This window comes from Schistocerca gregaria, chromosome 11, assembly GCF_023897955.1.
Source record: "Schistocerca gregaria isolate iqSchGreg1 chromosome 11, iqSchGreg1.2, whole genome shotgun sequence".
Taxonomy (NCBI): domain Eukaryota; kingdom Metazoa; phylum Arthropoda; class Insecta; order Orthoptera; family Acrididae; genus Schistocerca; species Schistocerca gregaria.
Window position 1 is genome coordinate 79,466,962 of NC_064930.1, and position 18,457 is coordinate 79,485,418.

The 18,457-nt window shown below is 46.5% G+C and overlaps 1 protein-coding gene across 2 annotated transcripts in view; it reads right to left on the reverse strand.

Moving 5' to 3' along the window:
• Positions 1-900: 900 nt before the first annotated feature.
• LOC126295143 (speckle-type POZ protein-like) overlaps positions 901-18,457 on the reverse strand; it is a 149,809-nt gene continuing 132,252 nt past the window's right edge. For both annotated transcript variants that reach the window (XM_049987430.1, XM_049987429.1), the window contains 2 exons: positions 9,268-9,844; positions 901-1,166 (listed from right to left, as the gene is read on the reverse strand). In XM_049987430.1, coding sequence (XP_049843387.1) covers positions 1,163-1,166; positions 9,268-9,844 — 581 coding nt within the window. In that variant the 3' untranslated portion in view covers positions 901-1,162. The remainder of the gene's footprint in view (positions 1,167-9,267; positions 9,845-18,457) is intronic.

An 18,457-nucleotide genomic window follows, 5' to 3' on the forward strand; every position in this document is an offset into this window, starting at 1 on the left:
GCGGTTTCAAAATGGCTCTGAGCACTGTGGGACTTAACTTCTGAGGTCATCAGTCCCCTAGAACTTAGAACTACTTAAACCTAACTAACCTGACATCACACACATCCAAGCCCGACGCAGGATTCGAACCTGCGACCGTTGGGGTCACGCGGTTCCAGACTGTAGCGCCTAGAAACGCTCTGTCGCACCGGCTGGCTTAATGGTTTCAGCCTGGCTGTACGTCTCTTTTGTATCATTTTCAGCGACATGATGCTAGTCAACTCCATCTCAGAAGTACTAGACTATCCACAACAACTGTTCACCTTGCAGGGGAGTGTACGCCGATTTGCAACTCTCTGGCAGATCAAAACTTTGTGCTACACCAGTATTAGATCATACAACCTCCAGCAAAAGATTCCATTCTGGATTCCAGCAGTAGCCTAGCACTAATTTTCAAATACTAGTGTGTTTGACGTTACTTTCCTAGGAAGTCCTAGTTGAGTAGATTGACTTCACAGTGGCTCAACTGCTGTGGAAATCTACAAGGCATTCGCATTCTGAGTTTCACCTTTACCACACGTTTTCAAGATTGCAGTACAAGCCAGTCTCAGCCATATTACGATAATTTTGACAAGGATTATGTGGGCCTGGCACAGATGCATTTTTTAGGGTGGTGGGGATCAAATCTGTGAGAAAGTATTGCAGACTTGTAATGTCAAACAGTATGAAATATTTTTCAGAGGAAAAAATAGTGTTTGAAGAAATCTAAACTGTGGGTATTATGACAATGCTCCTGACCACCAAAATGAACTTTTTTTCCAGGATATACATCTCACATAACATTTTCACGCGTTATTGTTAATGCTACAAAAAGGATAGAGCTATTAAACCTGTTGTAGAATGAAGGGAAGTACTGATAAAGAGATCTTGCTACAATATGTAATGTCATGCACGGTACAATTCACCAAAAACAGTTATATACATTAAGCCAAAAGTACAGGCGCGTCTCTGAGATGTAGAGCTTGAATTCAGTGGCGAAGCCATGGTGAGTCCATCAAACCAGTTGGCAGGCTGACAGCCATATTGTTGGTGGGAACACCTGGTGGAAACTGGTGATAACAACAATGGTCCCGTTGATGTTCACTGGCCCGTGAACGTAGAAATGAAAATCCTTCAGCTGAAGTTACCTGTGGACAAACACAGCCAATTGCTAGTGAGCTAACTGTGGAAAACAGTGGAAATTACAATGAAAATTTTTGACTGCAATAATATATAACACGGAATTTTTTTTTAAAAAATTAGAGGCATAAGTTGAGTAAAGAGAATTTGTGCCTGACTTGTAACATACATTGAACGCTGTATGCTGTTACAGGTTAATAGCCACTATGAAAACATTCTGTGATAATACATATCTCCTTACTCACTTCACATAGCGTCAAATACATAATGTATCAAAGTAGCACCCATGATAATCTGTCATATTTGGCGTATGAGAATTTGAAAAACAGACTGATAACTGAGGACATGCAATAAAATGACTTCATGAGATATCCTGGGGACATATGGTGATTGTGGTTGTTAGTAAACATCTGCACCTGCCAGTATGGTGTATACTGTCCACACACACACACACACACACACACACACACACACACACACACACACACACACACACACACACACAAATATACAAAGAGCTCACACTGGGTAGTCAGCAGCTACTCTTCGACCTACCCATCATCCTAGTGAGCCCTGACATCTCTGTGGTAGTGAGCTGGAGCAATATCTTGTCGGAGGTGAAATCTTTCGTTTCCAAACACCTTTTGGATGGCAAGCAACATCCACATTTGCAGCTTATGAAGACACACCTCACCAGTTGCAGTATCTTCAAAGACGAATGGGCCAATCAAACTGTGCAATGAGACAGACCACACTACCAGGTAGATAACCATGTCTGTCCATGTGAATGTGAGGATTTTCAGCAGGCCAGTACGCAGTTTGTGTGCTGTCCAGAGGCCAGTACAGTTGTGGCAGTTTACAGTACTGTTTAGTATGCCTTCCGCCTCATCAGACCAGATATATCCACTGTGGGATTGTGTAATTAAAGAAGTTATTGAAATGAAAACCACCAATAATGCCCTGAGCAGAGATGGTGGCCTACATCTGAGCACAGCGTGGGATGCAGTGATGGCGTGGTCATCGCAACGTATGCCCCTACATGGCGATGCAGTGGGCACCAGTGGCGTCGCAACTGGGTGCTATTGTAACTACTGGCCATTAAAACTGCTACACGAAGAAGAAATGTAGATGATACACGGGTATTCTTTGGACAAATATATTATACTACAATTGACATGTGATTACATTTTCACACAATTTCGGTGCATAGATCCTGAGAAATCAGTACACAGAACAACCACCTCTGGCCGTAATAACGGCCTTGATACGCCTGGACATTGAGTCAAACAGAGCTTGGATGGCGGGTACAGATACAGCTGCCCATGGAGCTTCAACACGATACCACAGTTCATCAAGAGTACTGGCTGGCGTATTGTGACGAGCCAGTTGCTCGGCCACCATTGACCAGACGTTTTTAATTGGTGTGAGAGTCGGAGAATGTGCTGGCCAAGGCAGCAGTCGAATATTTTCTGTATCCAGAAAGGCCGTTACAGGACCTTCAGCATGCGGTCGTGCAATATCCTGCTGAAATGTAGGGTTTCACAGGGATCTAATGAAGGGTAGAGCCACGGGTCGTAACCTATCTGAAATGTAACATAGAGCTCAAAGTGCCTTCAATGCGAAAAGAGGTGACTGGGGCGTGTAGTCAATGGCACCCCATACCATCAAGCAGCGTGATACGACAGTATGGCGATGAGGAATACACGCTTCCAATGTGCGTTCACCACAATGTCGCCCAACACGGATGCGACCATCGTGATGCTGTAAACAGAACCTGGATTCGTCCGAAAAAATGACGCTTTCCATTCGTGCACCCAGGTTCGTCGTCGAGTACACCGTCGCAGGCTCTCCTGTCTGTGATGCAGCGTCAAGGGTAACCGCAGCCGTGGTCTCCGAGCTGGTAGTCCGTGGTGCTGCAAACGTCGCCGAACTGTTCGTGCAGATGGTTGTTGCCTCGTAAACGTCTCCATCTGTCGACTCAGGGATCGAGAAGTGGCTGCACGATCCGTTACAGCCGTGCTAATAACATGCCTGTCATCTCGACTGCTAGTGATACGAGGCCGTTGGGATCCAGCACGGTGTTCCGTATTACCCTCCTGAACCCACCGATTCCATATTCTGCTAACAGTCATTGGATCTCGACTAACGCGAGCAGCAGTGTCGCGATACTATAAACCGCAATCGCGATAGGCTATAATCAGACCTTTATCAAAGTCGGAAACGTGATGGTACGCATTTCTCCTCGTTACACGACACATCACAACAACGTTTCACCAGTCAACGCCGGGCACCTGCTGTTTCTGTATGAGAAATCGGTCGGAAACTTTCCTCATGTCAGCAAGTTGTAGGTGTCGCCACCGGTGCCAGCCTTGTGTGAATGCTCTGAAAAGCTAATCATTTGTATATCACAGCATCTTCTTCCTGTCGGTTAAATTTCGCGCCTGTAGCACGTATCTTCGTGGTGTAGCAATTTTAATGGGCAGTAGTGTATGTAAGGGGCGCCCAGCAGCCCACTGGCAGTGATACCACTTGCCAGAGGACAAGGAGTGTGTGCCTGAAATTACTTGACACAGGTGCAAAACCGACTGCCACAACTGTGTGGACTGGCCTGCTGAAAACCCTCACATTCACGTGGACAGACATGGTTACCTACCGGGTGTAAGTGTCTGGTCTGGTGTCTCTAATTGCACAGTTCGATCAGCTCATTCTTCTTTGAAGATACTGTAACTGGTGAGATATGTCTTCATATGCTGCAAACGGGGATTTTACCTGCCATCTGAGAAGTGATTGGAAACGAAAGATTTTACCTGCGACAAGACGGCGCTCCAGCTCACGGTCACAGTGATGTCAGGGCTCCCTTGACTGAATCTATCTAGACGATGGGCAGATCAAAGAGGAGCTGCTAAGTACCCACCATCGTTTCTGGACCTTACACCGCTTTAATTCTGCCCTATGGGGAACTTGAAAAACGAAGTTTATCAACAGAAGCCAACTATACTGAACGAGCTATGCGAAATCGTTGAGGCACTCTGTGTGGCTATCGCACCAGCAACAGTACAGCCGTAGTTCGGTCAACAGTTCAGCGGCATCAACGTTGTTTAGCTGCCAGTGGGGTTCGCTTTGAAAACGTAAAATGATCTCCACCCCACGCAAGCTTCTGGGATTGTGTAATTAAAGAAGCCATTGAAATGAAAATCACAAATAACACCCTAAATACAGATGGCGGCCTGGGATCCAATGATCATGTGGCTGAAGTGTGTGCATCAATCGCCGAGTCGACATACGTCCATCTAGAAAATTTTTAACTGAGTTTAATGAAGTCGATATTGGCCTGATATACTCGACACTGACTAATGTATTCTTCTAAGAAATACCAAATTAAGATAACCTGAAGATGCCTAAATAAGGTGAAACGCGTCGTTGAAAAATAAAAAACTAAAATTGCAACCAAGACTGTTTTAGCCAATACTCGACATATTTCCTTATACGACGATGCCACAGGCACCACTGACATCACACTAGGCAGCTAGTGTACGTAAGGGGCGTACCAACAGCCCACTGGCAGTCATACCACTTGACAATGGCCGAGGAGAAAGCCGCCAAAAGCTCGTGCAATTTTAGTTACTTAACGGAGTCAGACACTTGAGAACTTTTTATTCAATGTTAGATTCTGTATTCTGACATCCCTGTAAACCATTTATCCTTGTGAAGGATGCCTTCAAATCACTCGCAGTAGTCCATCCTTGGGCCCGGGTCATCCTCGTTCGTAGCGTCAGTGATCTTGGAATGTACACTTTGCAGCCATGACAACTCCTCATATGCACGCCAACGTCTGTCGAGAAAACAATGGAGGACTCTGGCGCCCAGAATTGCCACGACATGTAATTTCCTTGCAAAGACATTAACTATCAGAGGGAGCCCATATTTTCTGGACCCCTCTGTGAGCACCCAGAAGGGAGGAGGAAACAAATTGAAACTTCCTGAGCTGAGGGGTCATGCGCTGGTATTTTAATGATCACAAAATCGATTCAAATTTACAAAGGAAGTGCCAATACGAGCCCACTTATCAGTGTGCTTCACTGATCTGTTTCGGGAGGGTGTTGTAAAGCTGTAAAGCTGCATCCCCGCCTGAGATAAGCTGGACCTCATCTTTTGTAATTGGTCCTCGATATCCTGGAAGCTGACACTGGGATGGAGTTGACATCCAAGCTGCTCCGCACACATGTGTCTGGGACACATGAGTACTTAATAATGATGCGGACATTTCAGACACGCGTCTGCCTCCCTAGCTGTGGTGTCAGCACAGCAGATTGCTAATCGAAGGGGGGTGGGTTAGAATCCTAGCAAGATCGGAGATTTTATCTGCTCGAGGACTGGGTATTGTGCTGCCTTCATCGTCATTTCATCATCACCGACGCACAAGTCACATAAATGACAGCACATTGAAAGATTTGTACCTGGTGGTGGGGCCACATACGACAGATACACGTGAAATGTTTGGAGCAGCGTTTTTTTATTGAAAAAAGGCATAACGATTCAGTTGCATGAGAGGTAACTCATTAGGACACAGAAAGCCTGCAAGATACGCCTGTGCCATCTAGGTTCCCTCAATCACTACCAGCTGTGGTCAGAAGTCATAGCCATTGGCTCCCTGCACCATGATGCCAAGGATAACATGGCTTCATGTCTCCAATCCAAAATATTGGTGGAATAGGCTCTCTCTCACCTGGTCACCGCCAAACTCGCCAGTGACGGTCATTCAGGGTACTTCAGAACCTCGATTCATCGCTGAGCACCATATGACACTATTCATCAACAATCCATGCATCCCAGCCAGAGCACCACTGCAAATGCAGCCATTATGGTGTTAATGGCAGTCTGTGCATGGAATGATAGTTCCCTAGTCTGCCTGCTGCTACTCTCTGCCCAATGGTCTTTGGTGGTACGAATGCTGCAAGGGGTTCATTATTTGTTGTCAGATGATAGACCTATATATGAAGGGGTTATGATGTGCTTGATGCAAAATACTGTAATCTTTCCTTGTGGTGGTCTGGCACAGACGATTGGAACCTTGACGAGTATGCTCACCCTCAAGTTGCCAGCCAGTCCAATATTGAAACAGTGTCACATCCGACTGACCGCAAACCTGGGTATTGCATAATTCGACCAGCTGGCTAAATGGAGAATCACTATGAGATCCCTTTCAAATTCTGTCAGCTGCCGATAATACTGTCTGCCAAAAGCACACGGCACCCCTGTCTCCTTCGAGTGATCACTCAAGTATCACAGTATTCAAAGCCCCTTATATATATATACATATCTTCAAAATTACAGACCAGTATCCTTAACATCGATTTGTTGCAGCATTCCCGAACACATTCTCAGTTCGAATATAATGAAGTTGCTGGCCATGCATCAGCACGGCTTTACAAAGCATCGCTCCTGCAAAACGCAACTCGCCCTTTTTTCAGTTGATATCTTGCGAACCATGGATGAAGGGTATCAGACGGATGCCATATTCCTTCACTTCCGGAAAGCGTTTGACTCGGTGCCCCACTGCAGACTCCTAACTAAGGTACGAGCATATGGGATTGGTTCCCAAATATGTGAGTGGCTCGAAGACTTCTTAAGTAATGGAACCCAATATGTGGTTCTCGATGGTGAGTGTTTATCGGAGGTGAGGCTATCACCTGGAGTGCCTCAGGGAAGTGTGGTAGCTCCGCTGCTGTTTCGTATCTACATAAATGATCTTCTGGATAGGATGGATAGCAATGTGTGGCTGTTTGCTGATGATGCTGTGGTGTCGTCGTGGAGTGACTGTAGGAGGATACAAGATGACTTGGACAGGATTTGTGATTGGTGTACAGAATGGCAGCTAACTCTAAATGTACATAAATGTAAATTAATGCAGATGAATAGGAAAAAGAATCCCGTAATGTTTGAATACTCCATTAGTAGTGTAGCGCTTGACACAGTCACGTCAATTAAATACACTCCTGGAAATTGAAATAAGAACACCGTGAATTCATTGTCCAAGGAAGGGGAAACTTTATTGACACATTCCTGGGGTCAGATACGTCACATGATCACACTGACAGAACCACAGACACATAGACATAGGCAACAGAGTATGCACAATGTCGGCACTAGTACAGTGTATATCCACCTTTCGCAGCAATGCAGGCTGCTATTCTCCCATGGAGACGATCGTAGAGATGCTGGATGTAGTCCTGTGCAACGGCTTGCCATACCATTTCCACCTCGCGCCTCAGTTGGACCAGCGTTCGTGCTGGACGTGCAGATCGCGTCAGACGACGCTTCTTCCAGTCCCAAACATGCTCAGTGGGGGACAGATCCGGAGATCTTGCTGGCCAGGGTAGTTGGCTTACACCTTCTAGAGCACGCTGGGTGGCACGGGATACATGCGGACGTGCATTGTCCTGTTGGAACAGCAAGTTCACTTGCCGGTCTAGGAATGGTAGAACGATGGGTTCGATAATGGTTTGGATGTACCGTGCACTATTCAGTGTCCCCTCGACGATCACCAGAGGTGTACGGCCAGTGTAGGAGATCGCTCCCCACACCACGATGCCGGGTGTTGGCCCTGTGTGCCTCGGTCGTATGCAGTCCTGATTGTGGCGCTCACCTGCACGGCGCCAAACACGCATACGACCATCATTGGCACCAAGGCAGAAGCGACTCTCATCGCTGAAGACGACACGTCTCCATTCGTCCCTCCATTCACGCCTGTCGCGACACCACTGGAGGCGGGCTGCACGATGTTGGGGCGTGAGCGGAAGACGGCCTAACGGTGTGCGGGACCCTAGCCCAGCTTCATGGAGACGGTTGCGAATGGTCCTCGCCGATACCCCAGGAGCAACAGTGTCCCTAATTTGCTGGGAAGTGGCGGTGCGGTCCCCTACAGCACTGCATAGGATCCTACGGTCTTGGCGTGCATCCTTGCGTCGCTGCGGTCCGGTCCTAGGTCTACGGGCACGTGCACCTTCCGCCGGCCACTGGCGACAACATCGATGTACTGTGGAGACCTCACGCCCCACGTGTTGAGCAATTCGGCGCTACGTCCACCCGGCCTCCCGCATGCCCACTATACGCCCTCGCTCAAAGTCCGTCAACTGCACATACGGTTCACGCCCACGCTGTCGCGGCATGCTACCAGTGTTAAAGACTGCGATGGAGCTCCGTATGCCACGGCAATCTGGCTGACACTGACGGCGGCGGTGCACAAATGCTGCGCAGCTAGCGCCATTCGACGGCCAACACCGCGGTTCCTGGTGTGTCCGCTGTGCCGTGCGTGTGATCATTGCTTGTACAGCCCTCTCGCAGTGTCCGGAGCAAGTACGGTGGGTCTGACACACCGGTGTCAATGTGTTCTTTTTTCCATTTCCAGGAGTGTATTTGGGCGTAACATTGCAGAGCGATGTGAAGTGGGACAAGCATGTAACGGCAGTTGTGGGGAAGGTGGATAGTCGTCTTCGGTTCATTGGTAGAAATTTGGGAAGATGTGGTTCATCTGTAAAGGAGACAGCATATAAAACACTAATACAACCTATTCTTGAGTACTGCTCGAGCGTTTGCGATCCCTATCAGGTCGGATTGAGGGAGGACATAGAAGCAGTTCAGAGCGGGCTGCTAGATTTGTTACTGGTAGATTTGATCACCACGCGAGTGTTACGGAAATGCTTCAGGAACTCGGGTGGGAGTCTCTAGAGGAAAGGAGGCGTTCTTCTAGTGAATCGCTACTGAGGAAATTTAGAGAACCAGCATTTGTGGCTGACTGCAATACAATTTTACTGCCGCCAACTTATATTTCGCGGAAAGACCACAAAGATAAGAGAGATTAGGGCTCGTACAGACGCATATAGGCAGTCATGTTTCCCTCGTTCTGTTTGGGAGTGGAACGGGGAGAGAATGCACTCTGGCGGCCATTCTGTCTGCTAGAGGGAATGGTCACTTTAATCATTTACATACACACAGAGAGTGCATGCATGTACAAAGTTACATGGACATCTGCCTTGTCTTTTGGGTGCTTCACATTTTATATCACACACACACATAACAAAGACGTGCTGAACAGTTAGAAGTGCACACCTGGATTCCAGGGAAGCCGCTGCAACCAGGCGACTGAGTTCCACCACGTGGTCCGGGTACCTGTGGACAGCCTCGGCCCACTCCTCTGTGGCCATCACCTCCCGGTAGTGGGCAGCGATGAAGTGTGCGGCGGACTCTTCCAGGCGGGAGCAGGAATGCTCAATGGCGAGGACAGCACAGGCCACTGCATTTCTCACACAGAGGTTTTGGGAGATGACGAGCTCACACTGTTCCTTCAAGATGGGCACCTGGTACTTGGCGGCGGCCGCCAGAAGTTTCTGGGCCATCAGGGGATCGTCCAGCTGAATCTCGTCCGTGTACAAGAACGTCAGCAGCTGGCAGAGCACGTCCGCTTCGATGTCTGCGACGGGGATGTGGCCACTGCTGGCTTCCAGGCAGTCGTGGGCCATCATGGCAGCGAACACGGGGCTCCTGGCCACCAGGACAGCCCTGTGTGCCCTCAGCTGGCTCTCCCCTATTGAGAAGGTGACGTCTGCAGAGTGTCCAGAGCGCAGGAGCGCGCCCAGGTCTGCTGCCAGGGTCCTCTGGTGCCCGCTTGCAGATGTGTTGGCTGAGCCTGGAATGAGGAGACCACAGTGCTACTATGACGAAATATTGCCGGAATATGGAGTTTTACTGTAGAAAGAGACTTTAGGTGCTCAAACAAATTTCGAGCATGCAGCTGGTCCTCGTTTAATTCCTCCCATGATGTTTCTACTGGGAACCTGCCAGTCTTCTTCAAGTGAGCCTTAGCAGTCTTCGATGGCTCACGTGACAGTGACTGGCAAGTGTCCTGTCGAAATGCCATGGGAGGAATTAAACGAGGACCAGCTGCATGCCCGAAATTTGTTTGAACATTCAGTGTTCAGGGAAAATTTTGAAATTCACGGGAGACTCAGGTCACTGTCAGCTGGGAGATCCTGAGAGGTAGGTCCATCTTTGCAGTGTGTGAGACTTATGTATCTGTTAGTATAGGGGAGTGTAGTCAGTATGTGTTTAGTGTGGTGTATTTGTTCTTCACATTCTTCCTACAGATGACGAAAAGGATGACACTGACGACCAAATAAACCTAAGACTGGAGTTCGAAGAACCCTCCAACAGTACGGCTACCATATATCCTTCCAAGAACACAGCTCCTATTCCACAACTACATCTACATAAATACCGAGCAAGCCACCCTGTAGTGCATAGCGGAAAGTATACTGTGATCAAAAGTATACAGACACCTGGCCAAAATGACTTACGAATTTGTAGCGCCCTCAATCGGTAATGCTGGAATTCAGTGTGGTGTTGGCCCATATTAAGCCTTGATGACAGCTTCCACTCTCGAAGGCATAGGTTCAATCAGGTGCTGGAAGGTTTCTCAGGGAATGGCAGCCCATTCTTCACGGAGTGCTGCACGGAGGAGTGGTATCGATATTGGTGGTGAGGACTGGCACGAAGGTGTTCTGTAGGATTGAGGTCACGACTCTGTGCAGACCAGACCATTACAGGGATGTTATTGCCGTGTAACCACTCTGCCACAGGCCGTACATTATGAACAGGTGCTCGATTGTGTTGAAATGTGCAATCGCCATCCCCGAATTGCTCTTCAACAGTAGGAAGCAAGAAGGTGCTTAAAACATCAATGTAGGCCTATGCTGTGATAGTGCCACGCAAAATAACAAGGGGTGCAAGCCAACTCCATGAAAAACATGACCACACCATAGCACTACAGCCTCCGAATTTTACTGTTGGCACTACACACGCCGGCAGATGACGTTCACCCGGCAATGGCCGTACCCACACCCTGCCATGAGGTCGCCGCATTGTGAATCGTGGTTCGTCATTCAACACAACGTTTTTCCACTGTCCAATCCTCCAATGTTTTCGCTCCTTACACCAAGCGAGGCGTCGTTTGGCATTTATTGGCGTGATGTGTGGCTTATGAGCAGCTGCTCAACCATGAAATCAGTTTTCTCGCCTGTCATAATACTTGCAGTGCATCCTGATGCATTGGAATTCCTGCGTGAGGGTCTCGGTACATATCTGCCTATTACACATTACGACCCTCTTCAACTGTCGGTGGTCTCTGTCAGTCAACAGATGAGGTTGACCTATATTCTTTTGTGCTGTACTTGCCGTTCCACGTTTCCACATCACTATCATATCGGAAACAGTGGACCTAGGGATACTTAGGAGCGTGGAAATCTCGCGTACAGATGTATGACCTTAGTGACAACCAATCACCTGACCACTTTCGAAGTCATCAAGTTCCGCAGAGTGCCCCATTCTGCTCTTCCACGATGTCTGGTGACTACTGCGGTCGCTGATATGGATTACCTGGCAGTAGGTCGCAGCACAGTGCACCTAATTGAAAAACGTATTTTTTGGGTGTGTCCGGATACTTTTGATCACATAGTGGCCATTGTACCACCACTAGCCATTCTCGTTCTTTTTGCACTCGCAAGTGGAGCGAGAGAAAGACGATTGTCTACACTCGTCGGCACCAGCCCTCGTCTTTCTTAACTCGTCTTTGTAGTCCTTATCCGAGATGTACAGGGTGTTTGAAAAATGAGCAGTATATTTGAAACGGCAATAAAAACTAATCGAGCAGCGACAGAAATACACCGTTTGTTGCAATATGCTTGGGACAACACTACATTTTCAGGCGGACAAACTTTCGAAATTACAGTAGTTACAATTTTCAACAACAGATGGCGCTGCAAGTGATGTGAAAGATATAGAAGACAACGCAGTCTGTGGGTGCGCCATTCTGGACGTCGTCTTTCTGCTGTAAGCGTGTGCTATTCGCAACGTGCAAGTGTGCTGTGGACAACATGGTTTATTCCTTAGAACAGAGGATTTTTCTGGTGTTGGAATTCCACCGCCTAGAACACAGTGTTCTTGCAACAAGATGAAGTTTTGAACAGACGTTTAATGTAACCAAAGGACCGAAAAGGGATACAATAAACGATCTGTCTGAAAAATTTCAATGGACTGGGAACGTGACGGATGAACATGCCAGAAAGGTAGGGCGACCACGTACGGCAACCGCAGAGGGCAACGCGCAGCTAGTGCAGCAGGTGATCCAACAGCAGCCTCGGGTTTCCGTTCGCCGTGTTGTAGCTGCGGTCCAAATGACGCCAAAGTCCACGTATCGTCTCATGCGCCAGAGTTTACACCTCTATCCATACAAAATTCAAATGCGGCAACCCCTCAGCTACCATTGCTGCACGAGAGACATTCGCTAACGATATAGTGCACAGGATTGATGACGGCGATATGCATGTGGGCAGCATTTGGTTTATGACGAAGCTTATTTTTACCTGGACGGCTTCGTCAATAAACAGAACTGGCGCGTATGGGGAACCCAAAAGCCCCATGTTGCAGTCCCATAGTCTCTGCATCCTCAAAAAGTACTGGTCTGGGCCGCCATTTCTTCCAAAGGAATCATTGGCCCATTTTTCAGATCCGAAACAATTACTGCATCACACTATCTGGACATTCTTTGTGAATTTGTGGCACTACAAACTGCCTTAGACGACACTGCGAACACCTCGTGGTTTATGCAAGATGGTGCCCGGCCACATCGCACGGCCGACGTCTTTAATTTCCTGAATGAATATTTCGATGATCGTGTGATTGCTTTGGGCTATCCGAAACATACAGGAGGCGGCGTGGATTGGCCTCCCTATTCGCCAGACATGAACCCCTGTGACTTCTTTCTGTGGGGACACTTGAAAGACCAGGTACCGCCAGAATCCAGAAACAATTGAACAACTGAAGCAGTACATCTCATCTGCATGTGTAGCCATTCCGCCAGACACGTTGTCAAAGGTTTCGGGTAATTTCATTAAGAGACTACGCCATAATATTGCTACGCATGTTGGATATGTGGAAAATATCGTACTATAGAGTTTCCCAGACCGCAGCGCCATCTGTTGTTCACAACTGTAACTACTGTAATTTCGAAAGTTTGTCTGCCTGAAAATGTACTGTTGTCCCAAGCGTATTGCAACAAACGGTGCATTTCTATCGCTGCTCGTTTAGTTTGTATTGCCGTTTCAAATATACCGGTCATTTTTGAAACACCCTGTACATTCACAGTGCTAGGACCATCCTGCTGTCTGTCGCAAATGCCGGTTCTCCAAACTGTCTCAATAGCATTTCACGAAAAGAATGTCGCCTTCCCTCCAGGGATTTCAATTTGAGTTCACGAAGCATTTCTGTAAGAGTTACATGTTGGTCAACCTAGTGGAAACAAATGTAGCAGCAGACGTATGAACTGTTTTGATGTCTTCCATTAATCCGACCTGGTGGGGATCCCAAACACTCTAGCAGCAGTCAAGAATGAGTCACCTCCTTTAAAGATGAGGTACAAATTCATAGTCGACCATTCGGCCGCCCTACCATCGTCCTAGGGACTGGGTATTTTTGTTGTCTTCATCATCTCATCCTCATCATCATCATCATTCGTGACAGCGGCTAGACTGGACTGTGTACAAATTGGGACTTTGTACGGGTGCTGATGACCCTGCAGTTGAGTGCCCCACAAACCAATCACCACCACTTACTGTCGTCAATACATGCTCATTCCGTTTTATATCGCTAGTAATGGTATGCCTAGGTAATTAATTCAAGTAACTGTCAAGCAGCACACGACCAATTCTGTACCTGCCCATTATAATATTGTTTTTCCTACTCAGCGATAACTTCAAACTTTTCTCCTGATGGCATACTAGCGGAAGTGGTACAGTCTTTAAATCCCTATGTAGTGCCTTACATGAAGAGATTAGTCCGTGCATGCATAATTCAGCGACGTTCTCAAATTGGAAAATTGGAGAAGCAGCCATCATCAAAGAGGGCGAAGATAATGTTTCTACACTATTGGCCATTAAAATTGCTACGCCAAGGACAAACGCAGATGATAAACGGTTATTCATTGGACAAATATATTATACTAGAACTGACATGTGATTAGATTTTCACGCATTTTGGCTGCATAGATCCTGAGAAATCAGTACCCAGAACAACCACCTCTGGCCGTAATAACGGCCGTGATACGCGTGGGCATTGAGTCAAACAGAGCTTGGATGGCGTCTACAGGTACAGCTGCCCATGCAACTTCAACACGATACCACAGTTCATCAAGAGTAGTGACTGGCGTACTGTGAGGAGCCAGTTACTCGGCCACCATTGACCAGACGTTTTCAATTGGTGAGAGATCTGGAGAATGTGCTCGCCAGGGCAGCAGTCGACCATTTTCTCTATCCTGTACAGGACCTGCAACATGCGGTCGTGCATTATCCAGCTAAAATGTAGGATTTCGCAGGAATCGAATGAAGGGTAGAGCCACGGGTCGTAACACATCTGAAATGTAACGTCCACTGTTCAAAGTGCCGTCAATGCGAACAAGAGGTGACGGAGACGTGTAACCAATGGCACCCGACACCATCACGCCGGGTGATACGCCAATATGGCGATGACGATTACACGCTTCCAATGTGCGTTCACCGCGATGTCGCCAAACACGGATGCGACCATCATGTTGTAAACAGAATCTGTATCCATCCGAAAAAATGACGTTTTGTCATTCGCGCACCCACGTTTGTCGTTGAGTACACCATCGCAGGCGCTCCTGTCTGTGATGCAGCGTCAAGGGTAACCGCAGCCACGGTCTCCGAGCTGATAGTCCGTGCTGCTGCAAACGTCGTCGAACTGTTCGTGTAGATGGTTGTTGTCTTGCAAACGTCCCCATCTGTTGACTCAGGGATCGAGACGTGGCTGCACGATCCGTTACAGCCGTGCGGATAACATGCCTGTCGTCTCGACTGCTAGTGATACGAGGCCGTTGGGATCCAGCACGGCGTTCCGTATTACCCTCCTGAACCCACAGATTCCATATTCTGCTAACAGTCATTGGATGGCGACCGAGGTGAGCAGCAATGTCACGATACGATAAACCGCAATCGTGATAGGCTGCAATCCGACATTTATCAAAGTCGGAAACGTGATGGTACTCATTTCTCCTCCTTACACGAGGCATCACAACAACGTTTCACCAGGCAACGCCGGTTAACTGCTGTTTGTGTATGAGAAATCGATTGGAAACTTTCTTCATGTCAGTACGTTCTAGGTATCGCCACTGGCACCAACCATGTGTGAATGCTCTGAAAAGCTAATCATTTGCATATCACAGCATCTTCCTCCTGTCGGTTAAATTTCGTGTCTGTAGCACGTCATCTTCGTGGTGTAGCAATTTTAACGGCCAGTAGTGTATATTTCCACAGGTTCGCAGGAGAGCTTCTGTAAAGGTTGTAAAGTAGGAGACGAGGTCCTGGCAGAAGTAAAGCCGTGAGGACCGGGCGTGAGTCGTGCTTGGATAGCTCAGTTGGTAGAGCACTTGCCCTGCGAAAGGCAAAGGTCCCGAGTTCGCGTCTCGGTCCGGCACACATTTTTAATCTGCCAGGAAGTTTCACTGTGTTATTTGTTCGTAAAGTATAATTTGTAAGCTTTTAAAATAATTTTTGCGACAATATGTGCGAAATCCGAAATTAAATTCCTGATCACTGTACCATAACAATGAGGCACACATTAAATTGTTCCAAAATACTTATCAGTGAGTTCCAGACAAACCAGTTTCACTTCCTAAAGTGTAAGTCCACTACGCAGACCATTTAACCATTTCAACACTGTGTCATCCATTGTCACATTAAACTTTTCCCATAAGAATAATAGCAGAAGTGCCCTGCCATATATGAGGCTCAGAAGAGCCTCTCTGTTTTGTTCTGTTATCACTAAGTGTGAGTAACTTAATGTCCCTTGCCCTTTGCTTCTTGACTGAAAATACAAACCAATGTATGATTACTAGCATTACATAGCAACATGAACTCTCTGTCATAATCTGGAGACACTATTACTGGATTAGATTTCAGCAATTCCATCAGTTTTTGAAATGCATTTACGCACTGCAATGTCCAATGAAAATGTACCACTTTGTTTAATAAGTGAAAAAGTGTTTTTGCAAACCATGGGACAAATTTCCTATAGCAATTTGCTAACCCCAAAAAACGACTGAAATCCGCAACCTGTCTAGGCGTTGTAAAACTCTATATAGCATTCACCAATCTTAGATCCATTCGTACTCCATCTTGGAAGATTGCATGCCCAAATTACACCCCACAGTGCAATATGATGCATCTCTACGCTAAGGGTTAGTTGTTCTGTGTGTAACTTCTTTAAATACTTACTCAGCAGTTGTATTTGCTCTTTCATATCTTTGGCAAACACAGTAATATTGTCTAGACAAACAATACATTTTTTCGACTTTACTATCTTCAAAATTCCATGCAACAAAGTTTGGAAGGTGGTTGGCTCGTTTCTAAAAAAAATAAAAACTTATGATGCTAGTGCCCAGAAGGAAGTATAAACACAGTTTTTGGCTGGTCCTCTGATGATAATTGCAGTTGATGAGAGCCACTCTATACATCTGGAATGGGAAGGTACTTAATTTGCCCCACGTCTTGGGGGCTTTCTGTCATATTCAGTATTGGATACGTATACGAGGGCCGTTTGAAAAGTCTGTGCAAAGCAAAAGTCTGTGCAAAGTCCGAGAGATGGCACCACCGGCGGGTATCGAGGTCATGTTTAGTTAGTAGCATCTTTGGAAAGAACGCACACCAAGTTTCAGCCATATTTGTCTATTGCTTTGTGTTTGGTGGTCGTGTGAATAAAGGAAGTCGAGTGATTGTCAAAAAATGGACGAAAAAGAATTTCGTGTAGTGATTAAACATTACTTTATGAAAGGCAAAACGCCTCAGGAGACTAAAGAGAAGCTTGATAAACATTACGGTGACTCTGCACCTTCGATCAGAACAGTTTATAAGTGTGCGGCGGCGCGGTTTTTCCCGTCCGTTTACGACGGACCTGCACCTACCTGTGAACATTGTCTCAGCAGATCATCAGTAGGGAAGCCGAGCGAAACCTACTGTACTTCGACGTGAACCAGGCTGCAATTAAAGTCACTAATCTATGTTTCGGGAGAAACTTTTCACACGAAATGAAAGGTTGGAAATTTTGTCCTTAATTAATATATTCTGAAAGTTAGGTGAACAATTATCACTGCCAAGCCCGTGTTAGTCTTAACACAGTCTCTCATAATCCCTTTCACTCACGTTAGCAAGTTTACGGTGTTGCATTTCCCGAAAACGTAATAGCTACAAAAATACTGATTGTTTTTGATTGAGAATGCTCGCCAAATATGAAGTCTGTCGGTACCAAATGCAGTCACAGTTTTTAGCCAGCGACCTGCTCAATACGCCACGCGGAATATATGTCTTTTCTCGTCACAGAATTCACTTAATTCCGAAATTTCTTCACACCCATCGGAATAATTATGCCGTCACTTTACAACACTTTTGATGTATGAAACACTTCTAGATCCGGCAACTTATCGTTTCCATCGAACTATTACTACAGGCGTCCAAAATGTTTCACGGCTAGGCTCAGATTCTTCTCTAGAATACTCTTAAGTCTACTCTACCAGCAGAGAAAGGCGAGCGAAGAATATTGCTTTCACCATTGGTCAGTTTACTCAACAGCCAATAGCAAAACAACACTCTCCCGCGTCAATCCGCGCTTTTCATCAATAACCAATCGCAAAATAAGTAAATCTAACGACTGCACTTTTTACCGACGTAATTATCTAATATGCTGAAGTTTGATTGTGCATAAAGTTATTTACTATTGTTATTTATACCTGAATTAACTTTCCCTTTACCATAAACTTACTTTACAAATCTATTCTACAAAAATCCCCTATGTTCATATTACTAATTCTTTGAAATGTTCCCACACTACACTTTCTATACAACTCGTTAAACAATTACTTCATATTAACCTTAAACCACACTCACGCATCATTCATACTGCTAAAACACATTTATGTTGTTGTTGTTGTTGTTGTTGTGGTCTTCAGTCCTGAGACTGGTTTGATGCAGCTCTCCATGCTACTCTATCCTGTGCAAGCTTCTTCATCTCCCAGTACCTACCGCAACATACATCCTTCTGAATCTGCTTCGTGCATTCACCTCTTGTTCTCCCTCTACGATTTTTACCCTCCACGCTGCCCTCCAATACTAAATTGGTCATCCTTTAATGCCTCAGAACATGTCCTACCAACCGATCCCTTCTTCTGGTCAAGTTGTGC